At 40.4% G+C, this 25,046-nt stretch overlaps 1 protein-coding gene across 4 annotated transcripts in view; it reads right to left on the bottom strand.

Moving 5' to 3' along the window:
- THSD7A (thrombospondin type 1 domain containing 7A) overlaps nt 1–25,046 on the bottom strand; it is a 282,061-nt gene that overhangs the window by 59,778 nt on the left and 197,237 nt on the right. For all 4 annotated transcript variants that reach the window (XM_035129456.3, XM_088653998.1, XM_060280749.2 and 1 more), the window contains 4 exons: nt 19,763–19,895; nt 13,462–13,565; nt 6,735–6,929; nt 3,699–3,962 (listed from right to left, as the gene is read on the bottom strand). In XM_035129456.3, the coding sequence (XP_034985347.3) occupies nt 3,699–3,962; nt 6,735–6,929; nt 13,462–13,565; nt 19,763–19,895 (696 nt within the window). The remainder of the gene's footprint in view (nt 1–3,698; nt 3,963–6,734; nt 6,930–13,461; nt 13,566–19,762; nt 19,896–25,046) is intronic.

Here is a 25,046-nt window from a genome sequence, read left to right as displayed (position 1 = left end):
ATCCAACAGAAATGGAGAATGAGGTGCAAGATCAAGATTTAGAGGACAATTTTGATGCTGAGACTGTGTGTGAGGAGCAACAATTTGAGAATAACTTGGAGACTGATTTGGACCAAAAAAAATATGTGTTGGATGATGAAAAACAAAAATCTGAACAAGGAGATGAGGCCGACAAGGAGAAGCAAAGTGAAGAGAAGATTGGTGGAAATGGAAATCCTGGAAAGACTGGAATGTGATGCTGGACTTTATGGAATTGGCAGAACTGACAGGAAGACTCCGAGATCAAACAAGTGATAGAGTTGAAAAGGATTGGAGGAAATTTAAAATATATGTAGGGAATTATTTTTGAAAGTAGAAAGTTTGAATTTCTAGGGAAATACAGAAGTTAAGGCAATAGGGAGAAAAGAGGAGTTTAAAACGTAGAAAAATTGGTATATAGTAGAAAGATGAGTACAAGAAGAATTTAAGGGATTATATGATGAAAGTAAAAAAGATGAAATAGAAACTGCTACAGATGTATCTAAAAAGGAAATCAGATAGTGGAGAATTGGGGAAGCCAAAAAGACAATGATTTTAAAAAAATTGATTGAAGATGATATGTTTTCGTTTTGTTTTGTTTGTATTGATGTATTTTTGTATTTTTTGACATTTGGTGTTTTTTATGTTATAAAATGCTTAATAAAAAATATTTTGAAGAAAAAAAAAAGACTGAAATGTGGAGTGGTGTTAGTGAAGGGAGGGATAGGCAGGAAGAGAGGGGTGCAAAGGTCTGGAAGTGGATGTGGGAAAGGATTGGTGTGGGGTGAAAATTTTAGTTTAAGGGTTTTTTTGTTGCTTGATGAATAACGGTGTCTGAATCTTGGCCTGCTAAAGGATATGCTGATCCAATGGGGGGAAGGGACATTGGGAGGGGGGAGGGAGAGATTTTTAAAAGTTTAGGGTTAAGAGTTTTCTGGAGGGGTAGAAGAATGGCTGGGGAAACATGTTAAAGTTTGTTTTTAATGTTTTTGGTGATCAGAGAGGTGTTTGGGTAGAGAACTGCCTGTCTCCCTCTCTTTACTCTTGGCATCCAGTGGCAGGGGGTGTCTGGAGGGGAGAGGGAGGGGTGGAAGGAAACCCAGACACAAAAATGGAACCTTTTGACTGCTGAACCTCTAGTGGCAGGAGGGGACTCGGAGGGGGGCAGCATGAAGAAGGAGGAGGATTAAATTAATATAATAAGAATAAGATTTTGAATTAGATTAGAAAACCCGCCAAAACTAATTAAAGAAGTTAGGAAATCCAGGAGGAAGAGAATCGTGGAAGCCGCAAACAAACTGTTAAGAAAATAAGATTTGGAATTTAGATGTTCTTGTTTTTTCTTTTTCTTCTTTTTTCCCTTTTCCCTTTTTTATGTTTTTTCTTCTTTTTTTCCCTATTTGTGGTTTTGTTGTTGAATTATAATGAAGAATTAGCTGGGGTATAAGCCAAACCTCAGAGCTCCTCCGCCTCTGTCCTCTCAGTGGCAGGGGGGGAGGAGGGGGGGAGGGAGGGGGGAGGTCAAACCCAGCTTAAAAATGGACCCCTTTGTTTCTCAATGCCCATGGGTATCACTGGTGGCAGAAGTGGTCTTGTGGGTGGAGGGAAAATGAAGGGACAGAGTTTATTGTATATGTTGTGTATGTTTTGTCTTTATAAAGAAAAAATCAATAAAAATTATTTTTAAAAAAAACAACAACAACAAAGACCATGTCTCACCCAGTCACCTGAGTCTCAGGAGTTTCTAAACTTCAGAGGTGGCACCAAAAGAAAAGAGATTAATTTCTTTACTGGATAGTGTTGTGTTCTTGTGGCAAACAGTTTGGATTCCAGCCAACATAATGAGATTTCCCTTCTGACACTGCAAGATAGCAACTTCATCAGCTCCATTGCTCCAGCTACTCTGTGCTTTTGAATAGATGGTTCCTAATTTCCCAGTGTTTTTAATGTTGCTCTTACAAATAATAATCTTTCAGAGCTACAGTGGTTGGCACTAGGCCCCTCTTGCTTCTGTCGGACTGAAGGTCTTTCATTATTTTGCATTACCTATAGTCTAACGTTTCTAGACTCACAGCTTTTTTTGTGTGCAATTGGAAGCCTTTATATCCAGCTCCCAATTTCCCAAGGTCTTATAGCTCTCATAAGCAGATTGGTATTTAAACAAAACACCTCACACCAATATGTGAAAATTGTTTGGAGGCTCACAGACAATGACTTGTTATGTATAACAGCAAAGAATAGCAAGCACAGTTGATTTGTTATGCATAGAAGCCACAACTCTTTTAAAATGTGACTCGACACACCTCAGCAGTGTAGAAGAGCTAAATGCAAGCTTCTTCGTTTGGGTACAAATTAACATGAAGAGGGGTTGATTGAGGTAATGCGCCTTGACTCTGCCCCACAATCTGCTTGTGCTTAAATATATCACTTCTGTGGAGACTATGAAAATGCACCTGCTATGCAAAACTTGTGTAGCCATGATCTGGGACTCTAGAAAACGGAAGGTGGTCCCAGGGCTTTAACAGAGTTGTGGGGACGCTGCCACATCTGCAGCAGCTGGGGTGAAGGTGGGGACAGCATGCAACCACAGATGGGCCAGCTCAGGAGCCAATGGACCTCGGGTTGGCTCATCCCCACTCCATCCCCATAAAGCCTGCCCACACCTTTGATGTAGCAACTGAGCTATCTCTCAGCATCAGAAAGGGGAAGCTGGAGGGGTGGTGCTGGTGTCAGATGGATGCTGGGAGAAGGCCAACAGAGGCCAGCAGAACTGGGTTGAGGGACACCTCCATGCAATTCAACCCACCTCCCCCTGACCAGCACGAAGGGGGGTTGGATTGCTCTGTTAGTCATGCTTAGAGAACCACTGCAGTTCAACTTCCTATCTTAATCCCCATAGATTGCAGTGGATCTATAACATGACTAAGTAAGTGTAAATATATATATAAAAGGAAAGATTTCCCTTTTCATTAAACCACTGCTTATTTTTCCAACATTGCATTTATTGGTCAATTAAAAGAAGTTTAAAATAGTAAGATAAATGCACTATCTTTTTTTCCCTAAAGGCAAGATAAAGCCAGGCCTCAACATCTAAAAAAAGACACCTGCTGCTACCTGGTAAATTTGACAGACATAAATAATAATGACAATAAAACTTCTACCGGTAGCTCTTTGTCAGAATGTGAATGCCAAGTTTTCTATGATTCACACCCGATTCGTGAACCAGACCAATATACAAATGCAACAGGAATGCATTTCCAGAGGGGCGGCCCTGTTAGTCTTTTGCAGCAAAAACAATGAAACATAATGTAAATTGAAAATACAGTGAATTTGAAAGAAACCCATGGTGTTGCATGCTCTAGCAACTGTTTTTGCCACAAGGGATGAACAAAAGCTGGAGGTTTTTTTTCATGTATTCTTTGGATCTTTTTTTTTTTTTTTACAGAAGGGAACACACACACACACACACAAACCTGGAAAAATAACATAGAAAGGTAAGGAATTTTCCTGGCTTGCAGAGAAAGGTTCCTTAACTTACATCGGCTTTGAATACCTTTCTAAGGCAACAACACATTACCCCCCCCCTCCAAATTCTGCCTATATGCTGTATCTCTGTGATATTCAAAGACTAACCAGCACCTTTAACCAACCAGAAAAATACCGTTGACTGTTTTAAATACCGTGACTGTTGCATCGTGATGTTTCGACCAGTCTGCTGTTTTGATCATAGCAAGCCATGGCTTGGTAACGGTAGCCTTGCCCACACTCTTTGATGTCTCCTTGTACTTTCATTCCCAGCAGTACTTCTACTTTGCCCTCGGGTAAGATGCAGTCTGACCAGTTCCCCACAGGCTGGGCATTATACTTGTCACATGGACAGATCTGGGTCTCAATCAGTGGATGCAGCTGGGGATTTTTGCATTTCTCCTTCTTCTTGCTTTTCCCTGGAAGGCAGTAGAAAGAACTTCAGAAAGTGCTTTCTTGGGATATCCTTTATCTGAATGTTTATTATAGTGCTTGTTGCGTGTCGAGGTCCCCAAGCCACCCTCAAATAAAACACAATTCACACAGAATTTTTGTTTAAGGTTTTTGGCATAATTTTTTGGCCACAACTTTATTGATTACAGAATGTGAGTGGCTGCTTAGGCATTGGTTCGCGGCTATCTGTTCCCACCTAGAGGTAGGAACAGAACTGTCATCCACAAGCCTGCAAAAGTCAATAAGGGAAAACATTTTGGGGAGAGAATAGAGCTGGGTGCCAGGCCCTCACCTCTCCCCCAAATGCTCCCAGGGGCTCTTGCGTGGCCCTAGCCCCTTGGACAGGGGTTCGGACAAGAGCATGGTGAGCCCCTGGATTCCTTTAACGGAATACCCTTGCAGCAGCAGCATTAGAGGGGCCGGCACAGCCAACCATACCCCCTCCAACCAAATTTAACCAATGCCTAACTGCAACCTTACAAGTTGTGACGATTTTGATACGCAGTAGGCAAAAAACCAAATGGCACCGGCCAATCAGCCAAATGGAAAAATTCCCACCAGGCCCCTGCCCCAAAGCAGACAACCCCATGACAGGCATAGCAAGGTCAATGCGAACAGCCCTAAATATAGGGAGGGTGGGCGGGTGATCTGATGCGTTCAGCGAAAAGAGGCAGCTCAATGCTGCGCGCAGGGAATAAATAACCCCTTGGCCGTCAATTATAAATTGCAACATCAAATTCTCCCCAACGACCAAGAGGTGCCCAATAAGATTCGTGGCCATCCAAACTGACCCGCCCAGCAACAGAGGGATGTATTGTTTGCTCCCACCGCAACACGTGCTCTCCATGAAGGAGAACACGCTTTATCTACAACAATGTGAATTCTCTTATAAGTCAACAGGGCTCCCATACTAGTAACTGCGAATTGTCTTTGCAATTTGTGTTCCCTGTTTTGTTAGTACTGATTTCCTCCACTGAGAATAATCTTAGCGCTTGACCCACCACCTCCCCCTGGGAAAACCCTCTGTTTACCACTGAATCAAAGCAAATGTCAACTGAGTTTTCTCCAGATTGCTGGTTGCTCCGATTTAGTGCTAAAGCGCGGAGCAAAGGCAAAGCCTCTCAGACCCCTGCCTAGAAAGTCCGAGACAAGAGGAAAACCACTCAGACCCGTGCATTCCAGGCATGGGACAGGCAGAAGTGGGGATGAGTCCTTAGTGGAAACTCTATTTAAAATACAACACTATGTGAAAGCTTTATTACTTAAATTCAAATCTGAAATCAGTATCTACCTTCTTGCCATTTCAGTGGGCATCAGTGAGTGCTGCCCTGTTTTCCTTTGCTCAGAAATAATACAATTTTTATGAGGTGTTATAAGATGCATCTTGGAAAGACAGTGGGGTCATTAAAATGTTTACCAGCATAGACAGAACAGAGACAGTCGACATAGCACCAGTAATTCTCTGTTCTGATTAAACTAGGAGCTCTTCCTGTTGCTCATTAAATAATAACCAGGCCCTAAAGTGGAAGAGATCCAAATCAGATAATGTGCGGCTCTCATTGGACCAACGTTAATTTGGGTGGAAACAAGCAAGTTTTTGAGTTACACACAAAAAAATCCTTGTCAGGCAGACATCTTTCATTTCCTACATTTCTTTAGCCCTGCAAATTGGATTATACGATCTAGATTCTAGATCATGCATATCAATCCTGTCTAATGATGTTGTCACCATCTTCATGACACTCACTTGGGAGTGTCTGTCTAGCAAAAGAGAGGGTCTACTTACTGACTCAAAGCCGAGTCTTTCAGTTTTTTATTTATTCAGCAATTCACCCAGGATGCTAAAATCTCACTGACTTCAATTGAACTGAAACAGTAAAAGTGTCTACAGGACTGCAGCCCAGCTATTTAACCTTATTTCTGAATTTCTTCCCCTGTCAGGAGTATATACAATTTCTTACCTAATAAATGTGGAGTAGTTGCAGCATTCTGAAGTTGAACCGAAACCAATGTTATGAAAAATAGCCTGCAATCCACTGACACACATCTCTAATCTCCTGTCACTAGTGCTCGGAAGACTGCAAACATTATTTCAAACTGTATTCTACAAGTTCATGGCAGATGGAACATAAATTCTTTTTGGGGTAGGTGGGAAATAAAGCATTATTGATAATAAATGATACTGGAAGACCTCAATTTCTCCTAGAAATTGTTGGATTTTTTTTCCTCCCAGGGATAATAGACTTGGAAGGGGCTCCAAAGGTCATCTAGTACAAGCTCCTGCAATCCAGAAATATCAACTAAAGCATCCATGATTGATTACTGTACATAATGATGTTATGTACAAAAAGAAGCAGAAGTCCATGGGTGTATATTGTCAAATGTACATATTCTTTTGGGAGGGGTATGCACATATATATGTGTATGTGTATGTGTATGTGTATGTGTACGTGTGTGTGTGTGTGTGTGTGTGTGTTTTCCCCCTTGATTATCCGAAATCACAGTATAGATTTGGAATATATACGTATGATTCCATATGGATCAGTTAATAAAATACTGTACACTATCTTGGGCCATAAAAGTCAATTCAATCAGTGACACCTTACTCAACTAGTATCAACAGTTTCTGCATTTCAGTCATTTTAGTGATTCTACCTGCTCCCTAAGTAAATTTCTCATTGCAGCACTAGTCCTACTACTACCAACTATGTTTTCTCTTGGCATTTTCCAACTCTTACCAATAAGAGAGCGCTTTCTTGTCCTAAATGCTCCGCAATCCCCATTGCAAGAAGAGAACTTTGACCAGCTTGTGAACTGACAGTCATCTTGGCAAGGGATTTGGCAGGGTTGTGTTAAAGGTGGCAAAGAGCCCGCATGCTTAAGGCATTCACTGATGTCAGCCTGACCGCCATCTTGCTTGCGACAAGTAATAGCTGGAAGGAGAGAAGCAGAAAGAATTATAATGAGTTGCTAGGCCTTTTGTAAGTAAGACAATGGGAGCACCTAATCACCAGAGTCACCCACATTTGACTTAGCTCAACTACCGGTAGCAATATGTTCAAGAACAGTAACATTCCGCTTGGGATCTCTGGTACCATGGGACTTTTTTCAAATTTCAGAAAATGCAAAATGCTGCACATTTCTCATATAATTCAGATCAGCAAGTGACATTAAAAATGCAGCACAGAAATACAATACAAGCCATTCTATGAAGGAAGGAATAAATGCCATCTATTATTCTGCCCCATTTCGCTGTATAATTTAACTGCCCTATATTACTAACTTTCCCAAATAATGGGTATACTGAGATACAAATTGAGCTTTTTATAATTTTAAATATACTATAATTATATTCACAGTTGATACACACTTTGAAGAGAAATGTATTTGCTCCATAGGAAAGCAGGAAGGTATGTCTACCTGAAAATGCTTTGTAGCTTGAGCATTATATTAAACCTCCATATAAAAACACAAAAGATCTTCTCTCTAGCAATAATGGCATAAGGAGCTTGTAATGGAGAAAACCAATGAATATATTTTAAACACAATTTAACAGTATAATGTATCTAGGTTTAGGTTTTTAAACACGGTGTAAGTTGCTGGGGATATTTGAGTAACAAGCAACTTGAAATAATAATAATAATAATAATAATAATAATAATAATAATATTGACAACAACAATAAGCATACCAGTAGATTAGGGAGGGGTAACACGTGACCCTCCAGATGTTGCTGTACCACAACTCCCATCAGCCCCACCTAACATGGGCAACAGTTGGGTAGGATGGGAGTTGAAGTCCAGCAATGTCTGGAGAACCATGGCTTCACCACCCCTGCCACGGTGCTGCAAATTAGGCTCCATTTTCTCTGACATTTGCAGTCCTATACACACTTACCTGGAAGTCCCATTGAACTAACTGAGACTTACTTCTGAGTAAAGAAGCATAGGCTGTACCATTTATGCAGATTACGCTGCATAACTGTTTCTGACCAGCAAGTTCTATTTGCTTATAAGGCATGTGTGTGTGTGTGTGTGTGTGTGTGTGTGTGTGTGTGTGTGTGTAATACTATAGCGATGTACCTACTGACTTCTAATGCGACTTATTCCCAGTTAACTGCTATGCAGTCATAATGGAATACCTCAAAAAGAATACTTGAACGCAGCCCTAAACTACACAGTGAACTTCTACATCTTGACTTTGCTCAACAGCTATGCAGCCTGGTGTTATGTATATTTATTCAGAAGTATGCCACACAAAATTGAATAGGATTTAATCCCAAGTATGCATAGGATTCAATCAAAGGAAAAAGAAAAAAATTAACTTTTTACAAGCTGTATGTTCCTGAGTTCTCAACTGCAAGTTGCATGATGAAATGCTCCACTATCAGACAACTGCTGCCTCCCTAGAAATATTACGATTCCAGCTCCTTGAAAATCTATCCTTTATTTGTAGCCCAGGATTCCGAAGGCAGGACCTATCCATGACCCTCATAGTTCCCAGAACTGTAAATACTATTTCACTGTCTCCAAACTCAGTTAATTGGCCTGAGATTAATTTTTCCTGTGTGGTTTAATAGACTCCCCATATCTGAAGAGATGAAATGTGAATTCTAAGTGGTAAAATGGCAGCTATAAACTTTCTGACATACTAGCATAACCAAGGAAACACTATGATAAATGTGAACTCACAAATGTGCAAGGCTTTTTAGTGGCGCACAGAGGACTCTTTATGAACAAATATAAATGGAGGGTCATGTATAGTCTTTGCTCTTTCTACATTTATAACTGAAATATACAGTTTTGCCTCCAAGGCACAATCTATAACGGCATAGTATGGAAAGGGACCATGAGGAATTTGAAGGGCGACAACAAAATCTGTGTTGCAACCACCATATGATCCTAAGTTACAAATAGGTTCAGCCATCCAAAAAGCAGCTACCACTACTAGTCAAGAAAGTCTTGAAACAATTGTAGAGATAAAATAAGCAGTATGGTTAAATTCATTTATTTAGGATTTCTATTACGGGTCTGCATCAACCGTAAGATTCAGTGACTCATAAAACCACTTGCCTCATTGTAAAACACTTTGTGGTCTGCCCAATTCAATTCAGGTCCAGCTCAAATCAACTTCGTCTCTCCTCACCGCATGCACTAATCCAGAAATGACCATGATTTTTCTCCTTTTGACAAAAGTGGATCAGATCTACAAACATGGTAGCTTCTCCAGGATGGATAAAGCCAGCCAACTTATTGACCAATAGGTCCTGGGAGTGCTATTTTTATAGAAAAAGATGTGCACAAGATCAACCTTGTTCTCTTAGAATTGCAATGGTGTCCACCTGAGAGGTACCAGAACTGAGTTCCAGCAAGTTCTGGCTGAAAAAAAGCTCTTGGTCCAGGAAGGTTGTTTTTTTATTCATTTATGTGGGCACCTTTATAATTTGATTTACTAGTTTATTTGTTTTTAAGGAAACATGTATTTCTTATATATTTATTGCATAACTGGATGAACTTTACAGGCAAGGTCATCCCTTCTGAGGACATGAGTTCACCCAAATATCATAAGGCAGCTGTAGTACTCTTCCCCTGCAAACTCAGCTGTTACTGTTTTGAGTTGTGTAAAAAACAAACAAAAAAAGAACCACTTTATTTCCCTTAGCGGTCTGTGGGTAATTTGTCTAAAACTTGCAGGTATGAGACAAGTACCCATGAGTAAGAAAATGTGCCAAGCATATCGTCCCGTGGGAATCTGGCATAAAACGATCACAGAAACATGTCTGCCCCCTCCCTTAAGATATCACCTTAGTGAAAAGAAAAGGGTTTGCATAAGGTAGATACATTTTAATGGGCTACAGAGCACAAATTATTAGAAGAGAAAACGTGGTCTGGTTACGCAGCAGACCACATTCTCCCCTGAAATTCTATATTCACTGCACATCCTAATACAATTTAAGTTGCATGCTCCTTCAGCCAAGTCCACATGCTTTATTTACATGGTGAAAATGGCACCTGGGACCAGAAATCAGTCTCTTATCATGCTGTGGCAGACTAATAATTAATCACACCCACTCCCATCAAATTGATTACAGACATTAGTGGAGAGAACACCAAATGTGATTATTCTGAATTAAATACAAATAATTGTAAAATGTTTCCATAAAGTACAAGGATGCGGTTGCCAGCAAATTTTAATTTAACATGGGTTCTCTTAACATACGTTTCCCTATTGAACATTTAGGGTCTCCCAGAAGAGTGGTATGAAATAAACTGCGCTTCAAATTTTGTAGACAAAAGACCTTGATATAATTAGGGCTGATAGCATAGCTTGAACTACACCACAAGGGGCCATAAGCTGATAAATTATTATTGTGGGGATAATTAAATTCAAAGTCTGCTTTGTGTATGCAAATGAGTGCCATTTTGGTACTAAAAAAATTAGATACTTTAAGTGCCCAGGTCAAACACTACCAAATCACACTGTGTCTCAAATAAGGATATTTCTAGTTTACCATGAAATCAGGTTATTCTATGGCTTTAACTCTTTGTGATGGGCCATGCTGTCTGATTTTAGCCATATATAAATAATTTCATTCATTACCTCTATCAATCTCTCTTATGTTCAAAGGCAATACTTTATAAGTCCATTGTTCCTTTCACTGCACACATCTGCTCTTGCAAAAACATGCCAGTGATGGGAGGAGTCAGAGGCAAATATAGACAAAGTTCTATGCAAAGTTTACCTTTGTACAATAAGTAGGTTCTAAAAATGCTGACACATCCTTCTCTATCCTCCTTCCAAGCAGCCAAGAGACATTATCATAACTGTACCAATACAATTTGTTCATCTTTATCACCAGCAAACTAGAAATGCCGCAGGGGAGAAATCAAGATTGGGCCTTCACAACTCATGCACTCCCAAACTTTCAACTCTGGGTACAAGAGAGAGATGGGGACTTCACCCTTTCCTCACCAACCATTCCCCAACATTACTCCACCAACTGCATTCTCTCCAAAGCAGGCATAGGCAAACTCGGCCCTCCAGATGATTAGGACTACAACTCCCATCATCCCTGACCACTGGTCTTGTTAGCTAGGGATGATGGGAGTTGTAGTCCCAAAACATCAGGAGGGCTGAGTTTGCCTATGCCTGCTCCAAGCTTTATTCCGGACCCATGTTTCTGTTGCAAACACAGATCTCGCCTGGATTGGGCTGCAAGGAGAGGAAGCTGGTATGGTGGAGTTGTGAAGGAAAGCCATCACACAAACTATATTCTTCCCCAAAAGTTGTCATTGCAAATCATGGTCCCCTGGGCTCAATTTTCATTGCAAAAGCAGGGGCCTGGCTCAAAAAACACAGGGCTGAGACAGAACATTTAGCGTTGCCCCTCAGACTTCACACTTCCTTTGAGCTGACAGTTTTCCCAACCAAATAATAGCTTCTTGTCTCCATATGTAATACACTCCCAAGAGCAAACAGGAAATACGGCGCAGAGACAGCTGCACAGGTTTTTTAGAAATATATGTTGAAATTCTAAATGTTCAGGACAAGAGTGAGGCAGATATGCACTAGCTTTTCACTGCTCCAAGAGAGTAAAAATATTTTAATTCAAGTGAAATGACCTTTTGCGCTCAAGTCTCTGCGCTGGGTCATTACGTAAGAAATGAAACAGAGGAGAGGCTCTGGCACAATTGTCATTCCTCCACCCTAGAGAGGTTCTTGACCAAAATAGCAAGGCTTTTGTAGGTCAGGCATGAAATGTTGTAGAGTCGCTGTGTCAAGGGAGAACTAAGCATGCTCTACACAGCATTGTATTTTGTTTCCACTGTGATTTTTCCGACCGTCTCTTACAAGAAAACCAGACATCAGTCTATTTATTTCTTCTTCTTGAGAACATGTGTGGCTTTAGAGACATAAGATTTAAAAGTAAGCTAAGCCTTTTGAAAAAGGTCAGAAGCTGGGTAAGAGCTCTCACTCACGCAATTTCATTTTTAGTCCAAATTTTCATGCTGCGTTTCTTAACAGTGCTCTTGGCCTCCATTATCAAGGCTTTTTTTCTTTTTCTTTTTTAGCAATTTCCCTCGCCTGATAGCAGATGCACAGTGCTGTCCCACAATATGGTGATTGTCTTTAAATAACAATCTTTAGCATGGGGTAAAATTTGTTTTATTTTGCTGTTTCTATGTTCAGCTATATAAATAGGAGAAGGGGGGAAGGAAACAGTTGATTAAAAAAATAAAATAAAGACATGCTCTTGCTGACAAAGACCCAAAGAAAATTGGCCCCAGTCTAAAGTTGTGACATGTTCACTTTACACAGACATGATTTGCAATAAAAGCTCAATTACACAGGACAGCTAGAATCAAAGCTGTCTTGGAGGAGGACTCCTTCTGCTAAATTTCTGATTCATGTTGGCACTTTTGCAGCCACACAAGCTCAGTGTGTGTTTAAAAAGCTGAAAAAAATGCTAATATATTAGGCTTTAATTATAAAAGCAAGGCATGGGTTTGTTCTAATAATGCCTGTGAGCTGACAAGTGCAGCCTCTTCCATTTGTGCTTTACCCATTGCTGCTCTTGTGCATCTTTATTTCATTTCCAGTTTGTCCATGATAAACAGCGCCATAGCCAAATATGCACGGCTGAGGTATGCTCATCCCATGTCACCATCAGCACTATTGCAGCTATGGTGCTAACCCAGCAAAGTGGGGCCGATGTCAAGGTTGACCGCTTGCCAGTGGCAGCAGCACACATCTGCATTCATACAATTCACAACATTGCATTGTTTACTTTGCTTTCTTTGCAAAACCCAGAGCAAACTGGTCAAAATATATACACATTTGTAAAACCAACATATATTGGACAGGGCACAGTATTCAGAATGTCCACTTTTTTTTAAAAAAAAAGGTGTGTACACATAACCACGATTATTATCTCCCAAATAATATGGATGAATCCCAGCTTCTTAGAAGAGCAAGGATGAAAAGAACTGCAGGGTAAGAATCTGTGCATGTCACATTTACACAATAGACAATACTTAACTTGCAATGAAATTATGAAGATGATTAATTTTATTTCAATTTACATCCTGCTCTTCCTCCTAAAGGAGCTCAGGCAGAGGACACAACAATATCAAATGTTCTAAAAACTTTATCTCAGGTCAATGATTTCAGGTGTTAATTATTTGAGTAACTTCAATAACTTTCACACAATATCATGTTAATAACTCCAGTTCAACAGTTCTTTGAAGACAAGACACCCTGGGGTACCTCCCTGGTTTTCAACAACTTCATGCTAATGCCTGATTTGTTACTGCTGTTGATTTTACAAAGTCTAAAACTCTTAGCACTTGCAGTGGACAAGGATGTCAGGAATCTACATGAGGTTGTGATAGAGCACAATGATAATCTATTGTGATAATAACTGTGTTAATGATTGACAGCATAAATTACAGTGAATTTTCTAACCTCTTGCTTGTAGACCAGGCCCACATGTTTCCTGGGCACCGGGGCTGGCTTGACGAACATTCCATGGTGCGAGCTGACACCTGCGCCATTTATGAGTCTTCCATCTATAGCAGAAAAATACCGTGTGAATGCAAGCCATTTGCCAGAGCTTTACATGAGCAAATGTGCAAATAGCACAATATTAAGACCAATCTGTTCTCCTCCTTGCCACCTTCTGTCCCATCAATTTTCTTCGCTCTGAAATTGCTGTTCCCTTAACTAAAAGTTGAGGGTAATTCTACATATTTTAGCTGCCGCTTGTCCTCATATGTGAAGAAATATACTTCAAAGACCATTTTCTTACAGGTGACACCTACAACAATATTTGCATTACCAATGATTATAATTATGCTTTATGTCCTAGGCTAGACAAGTATTAAAGTGATGGGAAACAAGGTTAAAAAGCATTCCTAGCCTCACATGTAGCTAAATAATCTTCCATGTATTTTTTTAAAAAATCCTTGTACAAAACGATGTGGGCAACCTTCCATGCCCCCCCCCGATGTCACTGAGTCACAACACCCATCAACCCCAGCAAGCGTGGCCAATGGCTAGGGACTACGGGATTTGTAGTTCAGCCTACCATATAAACTGCTTGGTTGTAGACCAAATTTTCTCCTCTCTCGTACATGCTTAGCAAAGCATATACTGATCAATTTTGGCTCCCAGCTGCATCTACCTGTGGTCATATGCTATGTTTAGGAAAGGGGCATAGCTCAGTAGCAGAGCATTTGTCTTTCATACAGAAGGTGCTAGGTTCAATCCTTGGCATCTCCAGTTAAAGCTGGGAGCCAGTCCTACCTGAATCAGTATAAGACAACTTTCTATGTTCCCATATCATGGATGCATGTAGAAATACAACAAGAAAATCAAGTCTGGGACCCTAGTTCTCAGTGAGGTACTAAAGTTTACAAAGCAAACTTACATCTGGGTTGTGCCTCTTCAGACTGTGGTTGGAGACAATCGCAGCCTTCTATGTGACATATCGCTTTGTTCAGGGACCTTTTTTAATCCGAAAGATTACTTTTTATAAGGAAGTAGGAATATGACTTTCCCACTTGCAGTCTGAAATGTTAAGCCTGGGTTTATCACCTCCCTTAGATTTTGGAAGAAATGAGCAACATTTTCATCACTGATCACGCATTATCAGTGCTATTTAAGCCACAAATTCAGGGAAACCTTTAGTAATTCTGTTGGCAGGACGAGTGCCGCATAACCCACTTTGGAACTTCTCTTTGCAATTGAGTTATGCAGAACTGCATCAGATAAAATATGTGCATCTAGGCTATTTTTGACGCTCTAAATTTGCTTTAGTGAAAAGCCTTTCTACTGTGCTTCTCTATGGAGGTCATTTTAATTATAGGGTTTTGCTTTTCTAAAAGTTCTTCCACATATGGACTTGGAAAATGCAGGTCCTGTACCATATGAATTCAATGTCAATCTGAATAACAAAATGGAAGGGAAGCCAGAGTTAAATAACCAAAATGAAGCCTTACAGAATTATTTAGGCACCTGTTCTACTCAATAATTTATTTCCTTCTCTATATTTATTCAAATACCTATGGGTACCTGACTCATAAATATACATTTCACACGAAAGGGCTACTCATAACTATATGCTTGGTGCTGCTCAACAGCTTTAACAAAAAACAAAAAAAAGACAGGTCATCATTCCAAGTTCCTATATTTAAAACATGTCTGAAATTATGCAGAGTGTCCACCATTTCCAACATATTTTCACATCAAATTTACGAAAGAATACATGGGGCTTTTCACACTGCAGTATCTATACAGAGAAAACCACTGTATATAGATATTGCACCGTGAAACGCCCTTTGTATTATTTTCCATACTGGATACTTGCCGTCTTGTTCCATCAGTCATTCCAATAGAATTGAATTGTTTGGAGTGAAATGCTTATGGGAATGGCTGCTATAATTTGGTTGCTTCAGTAACAAGCACTGATGGTCTAGCTAAAAGTAGCTCATCCTGCTCTGCAAAAAATAAACGTGACTTGCTTTTCATATACTTGTTCTTGAACCGAAACAAGAGTCAAGTAATTCTCTTTCTTATAGTTTGTGCTGCTAACCGAATGGAAATAAACTACTGTCCATGTTTGGTGTATCTGCACAAAACAAAATGAAGAACTTAACTGCTGAAGTTACTGCTAGAGTAAACTGCCATAAACTTAGAATAAACCTAGGAAACAATAACGGCGAGAGAAAATAAATTATCCCCAACATTTGGAGTGTATTTTTGGCTGCCTCAAGTCTTGCAATTACATTCTCAGAAAGCCATCAAATAGATATTCTACAATCTCCTAATGGATTTTAAGTGTATGTCTCTGATAGAGGATCAAGGTAACCCCTTGCTTTAATAACCTTTATTTATATTGCACTGTCAAGTAAAATCACAGGAAGGACATTTCAACAGGGACAGGTGGATAGAGGAATTGGATCAGAGTGAAGACTTCTCCACCCTGGTCTGCCACCCAGGCTCCACCCCTCAGCTTGCCCCTGATAGGCTAATTTCAAATTTCAAGATGGTGGCCGGCTGGGGAGGCATTCCAAAGGCCAGCCACCATGGCAAAGTCATTTCGCCCCCTAGGTGTTTAAGGGGCTGCCACGCTGGGCCACAACTGCCACCTACCTCCAGACCAGATAAGTGGCCACTTTCTGAACAGGAGCTTCCATGTGCTGTGAGAGATGGGGAATGAATTGAGAGAAGAGCTGCAGGGAGGAGGGCTGCCACAAGAGCCTGCCATCTAATGAGTGTAAGTTAACTGTATTGAACCTTTGTGGAATGCCTTGTGAAATGGAGATGATTCTGGTTTGCCCTACTATTTTTATTTCTGTATTCATTTCTATTCTCTCTCCTGTTCAGCTTTAAGACTGGGTTAGCGCATTTGCACTGTTTTATATAGTGTTATATGGACTGATTTTTTAAAATGGTGTATTGATTGACATATTTACTTTGGCTAATGTCCAACTAAGTCATATTAAAAGCACACCCACTGAAATTAATGTATCAAAATTTGTCATATCCACTATTTTCAATGGGTCCACTCTAAGACGTTGGCTACAACCCATTATGATTATTTGCACTTGTTCGTATTATGGCTTGCACCCAATGCTAGTCCTACTCATAGCAGACTGACTGAAATAAATGGACATCATGAACGTGGCTCCATTAATTTCAGTGGGTCTGCTTTGAGGAGTATGGTACTTAGCTGCACACAACCCCAAATTTTCTGAATGGCTATTGCTGTCCATTTGATTTGTTGTGACCTGCTTCAGACACAATGTTGTAAGAAAGTAGCATACAAATAAACTGATGGCGATAACTTATTGTTAACTGCCTCCAAGTGGCCTATGACATTTACATCACAATATAAACACATTTACACAAGAAACTCGTAACAAAAAACACACCATGCAATGATGATGGCAAATCCTATTTGGAGCTCAAAGCTGCCAAGGAAATGGGCACTTGTGCAGTATATCTGAATGGGACATGCTTCCACTTACAGTATGGAACTCCCTCATAAAAGAAAATGTGGTGTGAGGTAACGTATTTGCCTTCAGCTGTGTACTGCACCTGCATCGCCTATATATGTCATGAAGATGGATGGATTGTGTGCACATGCCCAGCACAACAGAAAGACCAGAATTAGATGAACCATTCTTCATAAACAAATTCTCCTTATATTCTATCTGGGTATCGCTACCATTACAGTGGTACCTCACAAGACGAATGCCCTGCAATATGAATTTTTCACAAGACTAATGCATCTTGCAATCTGATGGTGACTCGCAAGACAAATTCGTTTTGCAAAAAAATCATCTTGCAAATCACGGTTTCCCATAGGAATGCACTGAAATTTAATTGATGCGTTCCTATGGGCAAAAAAAGAAATTTCAATGCATTCCTATGGGAAACCACGATTCGCAAGACGAATTTTTCGCAAAACGAATTGACTCGTGGAATGAATTAAATTCGTCTTGCGAGGTAGCACTGTATTCTCTTAACCTTCTTTCTGTGGGAAAGCCACAGAAAATAGCCACTACTATTTCAATTACAGTGGGAATCACTAATAATACAATCACATGATTTGGCCATGGATTTTATTTCCAGGCCCCAAAGTGAAAACATTTCTCTGGCTCCAAGATTGGCCATCATGATATTTACAGAACATTAAAAAGATGTCTGACCTATCATCCTTATTCTATGAGTGATGTTATCAGACACAATGGGATGAATTCACCAACGCTTTGCAAATGAGGTAATCGTGGCATTTGAAAGCAGTCGGAGCATGTTACTGTCTGAACAAGCCATTTTTGTATTGCTAAATTAAGATGACAAATTGCCTGTGAAACCCAGGCAATATCCCATTATGGGGAGAAGGAATTAATGCCAGAGCTCAGAAAGCTCCTTTGTGGCTTGGCAGCTTTCTGCTAATGTTTTGCTACAAAGATAGCAACAGCCACCTCCACCTGTCAGAGACTCTGCCCACAAGAGACCTAGATGGCGTAGGGTTGTTATGGTTCCACACATTCTCCCAAAGAACCCAAATAGCATTGATAATGCTAATAATGCTTGCTAAATATTACTTACGCAACACACATAGTAAGCTTTACAATGCCTCTGTAAAAATAGGCCAATTTTGTTCTACCTGTATTATAAATGGGGAGGTGAGTCTGAGAATGGCGAACTATGATTGCCCCACTGAATATTGCCAACCAAGAGCCTTTAGTAACATCGTGATTGGAAGACATTAACAAGTGACAAACAGGGATGTGTAACGAAACATTGCAGTGTTTAGTGTTCTTGACAAGGGTTCCAGTCAGTCAGCCACGCCCTCTTCCAGTACTCCATTCTATCGACCCAGCACGCAGTCAGCATTCCATGCCCACTGGGCATTAGACTAGGGGAGGGGGCACCTGACTTAGCCCCCCCAAAAAAACCCTTTATTTGTCCTTTATTTGTCTAGGGGTACTCTCATTTTGACTCAAGAAAATCACCATTTAATAGTTCAAATTGGGAAAAATAAAGTAAATGGACAAAAGTACAAAGATTCGGGAATTTTTTTTTTTTAAGGAAAATTTTAGGAAATATTCTGCGTACCCCCAGAAAAAAGCATGGCTTTAGGGATGGACAGATCAGCTTAATTCCGGTGGGCCTACTAGAAGTATTACCCTAACATGGCTTTTGGTTTTGGTTTTCTTATGAGCTGACATGACTACCTTTGCTGTTTGCGCGTTTTGATCTGCGCATTAGTCTGGCAAGCAAATCAGAATGGTTAGCTTAAAAATGCAGACCAAACGAAATCCTCAAGCAGAAAACGTCATTTCCTGATATTTGCAATCATACTGCTATTAAAGGCAGAGAAAATGACTGGTAAAAAAATAATAATCAACCACAAAGTCACGTACTGAAGATCAAGGCTGAGTTTAGATTTTAATCCAGGATTTCTCGATTTCAGCTCACAATGACCCTAACACCTGCTAAAGGAACCCCATGATCTGACAGTTTCTGGAATTGAAATTCATATGTAAAGATGGACAGTTGTGCAGTTACATTAAAATGTGAAATATTTAGTGCATATATGATTGGTTTTGGTTTTCTTGGTTTTCAATCATATATGAGCAGGCCTGCCACACAGACAGAATCTTGATGCATATTCTCCACAATGACTAACTAAAGTAAGTTGCTTTGTTTTCCAAAGTTAACACAATTTTTCATCTCCCCTCACAGCCCCCAAAATTATGAGGCTGTGAACAGTCATCACCAAATATGCCAATTCAATTTCCATTCTCCAAGTGCCAGGACTTATGTGGCCATTAGCAACATGATCTGCACACCTGAGGGAGCTATCAACAGGTTTGCAGAAATACAAAAATACCTTTAGAAAATTCACTGTGAAAGTGGGAAACTCCAACAACAGCTTAAGAAAGATTGAGAGTGCTCAATGACCATGGAATGCTGACTGACAATTTGGGGGAAATAGAAAATATGGTGGCAGATGAAACAGAATGGAATGCTGCTTTTGTTGTTGTTGCAAATACCACTTGTTGAAACGTAATATACAAAAGCTAGAAGTAGGAAGCTCTGGAGTACAAAACATCTGAGGTAGATTCCTCATAGAAGACTACGGTAATTCCCTCACTTCCTGAATACATACAAATCTCACAAAAACAAGTTATTTTTTGACAGAAACTCTACACTGATAAAAGTTAATGGACTCTTCTGTTAAGAGCATCACCTGAAAAACAAGCAGACGGGAGGAGCTTCACAATCTTTTTCTTCATACAAAGTATCTGGGCAGTCTCGGCCACCATTCGCAGGGAGTTGCAAGATCACTCGATGCCGAGATTGTTTCGTCACTTTCATATCCCCTGCAAATGAACATACAGTGCACTTTACTCTCCTCAGACCACACACAAAAGTTGAACAATCATGTTGAGATCACAGCAAATAGCTGCATAAATACACAGTATAGAACAGATTAGCACCTAGGAAGTTGAAACCTTCAAGCTTTCTGCTGTGTACGTGAAGAGGAATATAGCATCTTGAAACGTATTTGTACATACATGAAAGTTTTGGCCAATTCTGGCAATCCCAATATAGTGGTGGCATCAATGTATTTTCCTCAGAGCTCAAAAATACTATATGCATCTTTCAAAAAATTCAGATATGCAAGCTTTTTCTAAGGGTATGTAATATAACAGCAACAAAAACTAAAGTATCAGCCAACTACTGAATCGATAGTACAGTCCTATATAACAGCCAAAAATATATAGATGCCGTAAGACTTTTCTTCTTCATCTCTATGCAGATGGACTTCCCCTTTTCTACAACTTGATTGTATTTCAGTAAGCTCTTGATCTCACACCCAGTTCATTTGGTGTGTGTGTTATAGTTGTATTATTTCATTTGTCTGTTGTGTATATATATTCTCTTTATTACATAACTGAAAATCTAATTTAAAAATAACTAATTACTGAATCAATACAATTCTGGCCTTGACAAACCATATAAGGAAGGAATTGAAAAACCCAAATTCGGAACTGGCATATGAATTAGGTACAATTACCGTATCTATTATCTGCTCAGAGTAGAGTAGGAATTGGTTTATTGGATTTTAATATTGTATGATTATATGGTTGTAAACGACCCTGGGACCTTGCAATGAAGGGCAGGTAAGAAAACTCTTAAATAAATAAATACGTTGCATTTAGAACAGCAAAATTCATTGCAGCAGCGTTAGAAAAGCATTGAAAACTTACTGATTCAAATTAAGGCTGCAATTGTCGCATGTTAGGTGGATTTATTTTTCCTCTCCACTGCTATGGAATTGCAATCTTGAACAAATTGGACTGATTCATTATGTTTACAGTACTGGCATGCTATTTCCCCCTCCAGTTTACACATCTTAGTATGTAGGGTTGTTATTTTTTTAAAAAAGAAAGAGCCACAATGCTACTAGAGAACAACAGATGTGCCCCACTGTATATTATACTGTATTTGTCCTATTGAAAGGAGTGTGCTCAGTTTCTCTCCCTCCCATCATATTAAACCTCCCAGGCTCCACATGCTCTTTATTGCCTCAAAAGGTTACAAGTTTAATCTGTCTAATCCTTTATTAGTTGGGGAATACTCTAGCCAGCAACTAGAACAACAGTAAAAGTGACTTTGTATTTGTCTCCGTCCCCTCAACCCCAACACAGAGCATTAACTGTGAACTATAAAGAGTATCTTTTCAGGGCAACAGTCCCATGCCTTTTGAATGTAGGTGGCAATGAGTGAACCTGTGGATTAACACGCATGAACGAGGTATTAAATTATTGACTGCAGCTAGGATCGTGCATATTAAGATGAATGCTTCCCGCTAAACTCAAAAAGAGAAAAAGGGATAAGGCAGAAATATCCGGGCAACGTTAAGTCAGTAGGAAAAAAAATGCTCTGTAACTATAATTACAATGCAGAATGTGGAATTGCTACAGAATGCAGTAAGCATTAAACATCTGGCAGTATGTGCTAAAATAAGATACTTATAATTTGCGTGTAGTTGTTGGTTCAAACCAAAACCTTAAAAGAAACCACTAGCACCAATCTCTTTTCTTATTCCCATCTTCCAAGGAAATAGGCAAAAGGAATTCATAAAAGTAAGGAAAGCTTTGCTCAGGCATTTTTAATGGCTTATAAGGAGGGCAGAAGCCACCCGTACCTCTGGACCATGTCCCCATATAAATAAAAAAAGAAAATAGAAAAAATAAAAATAGAAAAAATTAAAAATAGAAAATAGAAAAAAGTAGAAAAAATAGAAATAAAAATTAGAAAAAATAGAAATAAAAATTAGAAATAAAATAATTAAAAAAACAGCTGAGAGGCGCGGCGAGGTGGCCCCAGGCTCATGCTCCCCATGCGCCTCCGGAGCTTTGCATGGGGAGCGCAAGCCTGGGGCCGCCTCCACTGCGCCTGTCAGCTGTGCCTGTTGAGCGGCTTCAGGCTCTCCGGAGGCAAGCTTCAGGCTCTCCGGAGGCAAGCCTGAAGCCGCTCAACAGGTGACAGGTGCAGTGGAGGCGGCCGGTGGTGGGCTGGCCAGCGCCCCCTCCATTTTGGCTGCCTAGTTCGCCTAAATGGACGTGCCGGCCCTGCATGTCCCTAAAGTGCAATTCATCAAATACTGCTGTATTACAAACTCTCCATTCATTTAAATGTGGCCCTCCTAGAAGCTCAACTAATACCAAGACTAGTCACAAATGCATGGTGAGTTCATAGGAAAAATATATAGACCCATTGTTTTAAAATTTTGGACCTACTAATGTAGGAGGCCCCTGTCTGTTGGATTTCTAATCAAAAGATCAAAGAAGTCAAAAGGGACCAACAAAGATATTACCCAGAACACAGAGAATTAAAGAAAAACAGAGAAGAGCAGTAAGAAAACAAATTGTGAAAACATTGTTGCAGTGATGGCTTCGCACCCACACCTATGCACATCAAAACAGGATGGTTTCGATGGCCAGGCTTATGCCAGAAGGTGAGCGATTTGTATGTTTTACATTAATTTTTCCATGTTATTACTAAGTGCAGTTTTGTACTTCAAGCCCTCAGGCGGGGCACACTATAAACAAAGATGCTCTTCAACGTTTATATTGAGCTGCTGGGAGAGGTCGTTGGAGGATTTGGGGTGCAATATTATCAATATGCAGATGACATTCAATTCTATTTCTGTGTCATCAAAACAGGCTGTGCAAGTGCTGGACTACTGTGATGTGGACCATTAAACTCAGGCTGAATCCCAGCAAAATCCAGGAATCTAGGAATTGGCTGTGGATCCAGGAATTGGGCAAAGCGTGCACTTGCTGTATTGCTCAGATGTGATTGTACAAAGTAACCCAAGACGCCTGCTTCTTGGGAGAAAAGCAATGACAAACCTAGACAACATCTTAAAAAGCAGAGACATCACCTTGCCAACAAAGGTCTTTATAGTTAAAACTATGGTTTTGTCAGTAGTGATGTATGGAAGTGAGAGCTGGACCATAAAGAAGGCTGATCGCCGAAGAATTGATGTTTTTGAATTTTGGTGCTGGAGGAGACTCTTGAGAGCCCCATGGACTGCAAGAAGATCAAACCTATCCATTCTGAAGGAAATCAGCCCCGAGTGCTCACTGGAAGGACAGGTCGTGAAGCTGAGGCTCCGATACTTTGGCCACCTCATGAGAAGAGAAGACTCCCTGGAAAAGACCCTGATGTTGGGAAAGATTGAGGGCACTAGGAGAAGGGGACGACAGAGGACGAGATGGTTGGACAGTGTTCTCAAAGCTACCAACATGAGTTTGACCAAACTGCGGGAGGCAGTACAAGACAGGAGTGCCTGGCGTGCTCTGGTCCATGGGGTCACGAAGAGTCGGACACGACTAAATGACTAAACAACAACAACAACCCACTCGGAGATCATATAAGGCAGGCATCCCCAAACTTCGGCCCTCCAGATGTTTTGGACTACAATTCCCATCATCCCTGACCACTGGTCCTGTTAGCTAGGGATCATGGGAGTTGTAGACCAAAACATCTGGAGGGCCACAGTTTGGGGATGCCTGATATAAGATAAAGGGCAAGAAAGCAATTGAATGAATAAGATATTATTGAATAAAAAAAGAAACCTAAGCATAGTAACCGTTGCACATAGCATACAACAGCTTGAGCCAGGCGATCATTAAATACATGTGATCTGCTCATTTATGGACTCCATCTATGCAGAGAGTTCTCTGAAGGCTTCATTGTCTGGGAAGTTTTGAAGGCATTGATGTTGAATTAAGGCACAGAGGTGTCCCACGCCTGCAAATGATGTTTTGGGGCACAGTATTGCTCTATAAGCTGCTCTCTGTCCTTCTGCCCACAGTTATACAGAAGTCATTATGCTTCTCCAGCTATGTATGCTATCAGCACTATTTCTTTCCTCACAGTAAGCAAGAGCAGGGGCTTTTTTCTCAACTGGAACTTGCTGGAACTCAGTTCTGGCACCTATCAGGTGGGCGCCATTGCCATTATGAGAGAACAAGGTTCATGGTGAGTTTTGGCACCTCTTTTCCTAGAAAAATAGCACTGGGCAAGAGGGCTATTCCTCCCATATCATGTGATAAAGGAACTACTGTAAAGAGTCCAACACAGCAAATAGGAGAAAGGTAGTCTTGGTAGAGGCCCCACCACAAGACGGAGGCCTCCATTTGCTTTGGGCCCTGTAACGGATTGACACGGTTTTGAAATATTTATTCCTACCTGGCTGCAAAAGAGTTAATCCACCTCCAGCCTGACTGACATAACATTCTGGTGGGGGCGGGACTGTTCAGAGTTTAAAAGGAGGGAGCAGCTATTTTGTCAGTTGAGGAGAGGGAGAGGGAGTGGGTAGGTGTGAAGAAGAAAGTTGAGAGGCCAGGATAGTGGGGATCTAGATGAGGTTCAGGAAGGCTCAATGTTAAATGTTTGACAGAGATTATCTACAACCGATAATCTATAAACACATGAAAAGTTAAAGAAACAACTATGGTCTAAGGTTGATAAAATTCTTCTCTTTTGTGCCAAGAAGTATCGTCATTATTTTTCCAGCAAGGTATCGGGACTCACAGAAGTGGTAACTCATTAGAGGACAAACCTCAGGAAAAGAGGCGAAAGTTTGTGTCTTAGAGTAACACTGAGGAGGCTTAGAAAGATAACCTGGGGTGTCAACAAGTTGCCAGCGTGGAAAGGGCAAACTTTTACAGTAGGGGGAATCAAGCCGAGAGAGAGACCCTTTACTGGTGGCAGGAGGTTATTCTATTAAACAGCCTAGAGTTTTTCTTTGATACCAGGCCACGTGAGCTGGAAGGAGAGTCTCTTTACTTATAAACCCACAAAAATAAAGGGGTTTATTCGGAGGAGGCGGGAGAAGAGTGTGTGTGGCTTCACCTCTGGATTCCGGTGTCACATTTTAGTAATAGAGAGAGGGACATTCGTCGCAAATCCAAATCTGTATTTAAATATTTTTTATCCAAATTTGATGAGCA

Source organism: Zootoca vivipara, chromosome 11 (genome assembly GCF_965207765.1).
Source record: "Zootoca vivipara chromosome 11, rZooViv2.hap1.1, whole genome shotgun sequence".
Taxonomy (NCBI): Eukaryota; Metazoa; Chordata; class Lepidosauria; order Squamata; family Lacertidae; genus Zootoca; species Zootoca vivipara.
Note: the sequence above shows the minus strand (reverse complement) of the source record. Positions and strands in the feature narration are given on the sequence as shown.